This window comes from Monodon monoceros, unplaced genomic scaffold, assembly GCF_005190385.1.
Source record: "Monodon monoceros isolate NGI ecotype Baffin Bay Population unplaced genomic scaffold, NGI_Narwhal_1 Contig8143_ctg1, whole genome shotgun sequence".
Lineage (NCBI taxonomy): Eukaryota > Metazoa > Chordata > Mammalia > Artiodactyla > Monodontidae > Monodon > Monodon monoceros.
This window is the reverse complement of record NW_021703587.1, coordinates 1355-5756: the sequence shown is the minus strand read 5'-3', so window position 1 is coordinate 5756 and position 4402 is coordinate 1355. Positions and strand designations below refer to the sequence as shown.

At 35.4% G+C, this 4402-nt stretch overlaps 1 protein-coding gene across 1 annotated transcript; it reads left to right on the top strand.

Moving 5' to 3' along the window:
• Window positions 1-1408: 1408 nt before the first annotated feature.
• Window positions 1409-3798, top strand: LOC114891667 (ADP-ribosylation factor-like protein 8B; the record flags this gene model as incomplete). Its single annotated transcript, XM_029215884.1, has 3 exons — window positions 1409-1774; window positions 3002-3075; window positions 3694-3798. Coding segments are annotated over exons 1-3 (239 nt in total), but the record flags the coding sequence as incomplete, so codon positions are not given.
• Between the last annotated feature and the right edge of the window lie 604 nt (window positions 3799-4402).

The window sequence follows — 4402 nt, the reverse complement described above, 5'->3', positions numbered from 1 at the left end:
CATTGTGCTTGGTACAATTGGTACTTGTAGACAGTTTTGGAATGAATGTGTGGCAAACAATTGGCCAGTGTTAGGGCCTTGAAAATAGTTCCATTTGTTTAATTACTCCCATGTTGATATCTTTCATAATCCCGAGCTGTACCTAATAAATAAGAGACCACTTGAGAAATAAACATTTGGCAAATAAAATATATGAATATGTAAATATATAAAATCTGTGTCAATTGTGACTCATTAGGTCTACTTCATAATTGCAGTCAAAATAAAGAATATGACAAGAAAGATGGAAGACCTGTTAGGAGACAATTATGATACTTCACTCAACGATATAAGGGATTTGAATGTTTGAGTGGACAAACCATGTGCCTAGGTGGAGAGACTTGGTTAAGTATCAAGAGTTGATAAAGGGCAGTTAGTATTTTAACAGAATTATTAATTTCTAAAGTTTATTTCAAATGCAAGAGATGAAACACATTCCTGAACATTCCAACTTCTTGATCTCCTATATAGAATAATATGTAGGATAAGCTACAGTAATTCATGTAGTCCTAATTTATTTCCAATTAGAAATAGACTAATGGAAAAGAATTGAAGACTCAGATATAGAACTGTCTCTATATGGAATTTGGCATATCACATCAATCTAGTTAGGAAAGTGTGGATTTTTAAATTAGGAGTGAGGGCATCCCTGATGGCGTAGTGGTTAGGAATCCGCCTGCCACTGCAGGGGACACGGGTTGGACCCCTGGTCCAGGAAGACCCAACATGCTGCGGAGCAACTGGGTCTGTGCGCCACAACTACTGAGCCTGTGCTCTAGAGCCCCCCAAGCCACAACTACTGAGCCCACGTGCCACAACTACTGAAGCCCACGCACCTAGAGCCCGTTCTCTGCAGCAAGAGAAGCCACTGCAATGAGAAGCCCGTGCACCACAGCGAAGAGTAGCCCCAACTCGCCGCAACTAGAGAAAGCCTGTGCACAGCAAAGAGGACCCAACACAGCCAGAAATAAATAATAAGTATAAATACATAAATATTAAATGAGGAGTGAGGTGATTATAGGTTATACATTTGTAAAAAGGACCTTTCTTGCATTGTATAATCAAATCCTAGATGGGTGAACATTTTAAATTTAAAAATATAAATACTCTTAGAAGATATTTAATTTTAGTCCTCTGACAGGAAAGTCAGAAACCAAAAAGAGAATATAATTGATTACGTAAGGGAGGATCATGTTCATGAAGAAAACATTTTATAAGCCTTGTTAAAAGACTGACTCAGGAAAGCAACAGTGAATTTTAACAGTATTGTCAAAATAATTTCAATCCTAAAAATAGAAAACTTTGAACTTTTACTTCTGATTTACTTGTACCTTGTATGCAAAAATTCACGTATAGGTGCACGAATTAATAAATGTTCATATGTAGTTGTACAGTATTTCTTAAACTTAAAAATATGTAAAAATTATAGTAGTTTCAGAAGTATCTTTAATGGAAGACTGTGTCTTTGAATGAAAAAAATAATGCACCTCTTCAAGATTTATGGCTATTAGGAGTGTTTTCTTAAGGTATATTGTTATCGTCACTAAAAAATTAGTTATTTGCTAAGATGGGTACAGAGTAATGTTGATGTGAAAGGTTTGCAGTGTTACATGGTTTAATAAACAACGATTAGTCTAAAAATGTTTTCTTTCAGTCAGGTCAATTCAGTGAAGATATGATACCTACAGTGGGCTTCAACATGAGGAAAGTAACTAAAGGTAACGTCACAATAAAGGTACGTCAGCTTCTTGCCATACTTGATTTACATTGTTAGCAGATACGAACTAGGAATTTTTCTGTTTGTTTCTTTGCGTTTTACATGAGTATTGGCAGTTCTTAATTAATGAGTGGGCATGTTCCAAAAGAGTGTAAATCAAGTTTTTTTCTTTCTTGCTCTAATAGATCAAAATGTGTGTGTTGAAATGTTGTTAAGTGCCCATAAAAAACTTAGCATATGGGTTGGCAGAAGTATTATTTGGGATTTAGGTGTTCCTAGGAAAGAAAAATCCCATCTTCAGAGTATTTGGAATGTGATATTATTACATTATTTCATGAATGATATTTTATATTGAAAGATAATGTTTATAATGTTGGTAATTTAGTATTATATTTGTGGTAGCAAATATGGTAAACTAGTTTTCCCTTTCTTTGCTAATAAGCCCTAAAATTAAAACTATAAAACAGTAAAAAGTTAACTAGTTTAACATAATTTTGTTTCTAGAATAAGTTTCATAGGTTTGAATTGTGGACTGTTGGACTGTTTTTTAATTTATTAGTAGTATTATTTTTGGCTTCCTTGTTCATGGGGGGAGTTTACTTCTATAGCCTGAACTTTATGGCCATTTTACCCAGTTCTTGTGGTTCACAGAAGCTGTTTACTAAATTCGTTCCATAGCTTATCTAATGAAGCTGCTAATTTTTCGTGTGTGTGTTCATGCATGTTTCCAGTGTCTATGGCTAAATTGGAAGCCTCCCAAAGATAAATATCATGACTTCAGACCTTTACATAGCCCTACAGAGTAGCCATAATAGTTAAATTACTGTGGGTAGTAGCTTTCATATGGGTAAAATAATTTTATATAAGAAAAGCACCTAGGTAGGAATGTTTTCTGTTATGTACAGAATAACTAAAAACGATTAGATGTTAATATATACCCAATCAGACAACTAAACTTAAATAGATTCTGAATGAACTGTTTTTTTCTGTCTTGGACTCCAAATATGGATGATGCTCAAGCACCACCTATTAGATCTAATGTAAACATATTAAGTATGAGCTTCAAGTTTAGAAGTGGCCCCAAGAACTTCCAGATTAAGAGCTTGTTTGGCCTCAAGTTTTTCAAAAGCAGTTTGGCTCTAACACTGTGGAAATGAGCATACTTTCTCCCCTCCTTCTGCTGCTTTTTTCTTCAATGTGTTATTTGAAATATCTTTATTAAGAACTGTCTATCTTGATTTGAAGATTTGGGACATAGGAGGACAGCCCCGCTTCCGGAGCATGTGGGAACGGTACTGCAGAGGGGTCAACGCTATTGTGTAAGCTGCTTCCACGCCCCTCCCCCCCGTCTCCCCCCCTTGCAGTCAGTTTAGGTTTCAAGGGAAAAATGCTGGTTTTCATACTTTTAAAGGCTCAGTTTTTATTTTGGGCAATAACAGTCTTTCTTAGATATTTTCTTAGTGTAATCCCATTAACATCAGCCTTTAAAAATAGAATGAGAGTTTTATTTGCTTTTTATGTAGCTAAGAGCTAATGGATATAAATGTTTTACTATCATGTATTAGCCCCCTAAGAACAGTCTACCTATCTACTTATTTTATTGAAGTATAGTTGATTTTCAGTATTGTGTTGGTTTCAGGTATACAGCATAGTGATTCAGTAGTTTTAATTATATTCCATTATAGGTTATTACAAGATAATGGGTATAATTCACTGTGCTATACAGTATATCCTTGTTGCTTATCTAATTTTATATATAGTAGTTTGTAGAACAGTCTATTAGAAAGTATTTTTGGGTGCCAGCCTTTTAAAATCGAGGACTGTATTTTAATGAACAGTTACAGTAGTATAAATTAAGAAAATTAAAACATCTATTAATTGAGATCATCAAAGAATATGGTGGAGACATATTGAGATCACTTTATGTTTCTGTAAAGCTACATGATAGATGCCGCAGATCGTGAAAAGATAGAAGCCTCTCGAAATGAACTACATAATCTTCTAGATAAGCCACAGTTACAAGGAATTCCAGTGAGTATGGAGTACTGGTTAATTTTACATTATATAATTATAATATTTATAATTATTATTACAAGTATAATTACACATTTTTATTTATTGTGTTTGAAATCAGTAAAATGTCTTTTGTTTTAAAGCGTGGAAGGCTTACATTTACTGAGTATCTGCCACATACTGTGCAGTGTGCTGTTTATTCATTTCTTAACCAGCTGTTTATTGAACTGTATGTAGTAGGAGCAGTGCTTAGTCCTGGGGAAATAGTAGTGAGCAGAAGTGAAAAGAAACATGCTGCCTACAATCATGGAGTTTATGGTTTAGTAGGAAGCTAGGTGGATGATATGAAATCATTTGAATAATACGGCTGTGATCAGTGCTACAGGGGAGAGGTACAAGGGGCTATTGAGTTGTAAGTTAGAGGGGAGATTTAATGTAGTTTGAGGGAAGAAGGAAGGATTCCCTGAGGAAGTGCTGCTTGAGCTGAGATGTGAGGATGTGTAGGCATGTGAGGGATGTGACAGCTAGAGGAAAAGGGAGTTGCAGGCAGAGGCTCTTTGGTAGGAGGAGGTGGGGCACTGGGAGGAAGCCAGTGTTTCTTGAGCACAGAGGAGAGAGAGGAGGGTGGGGTAG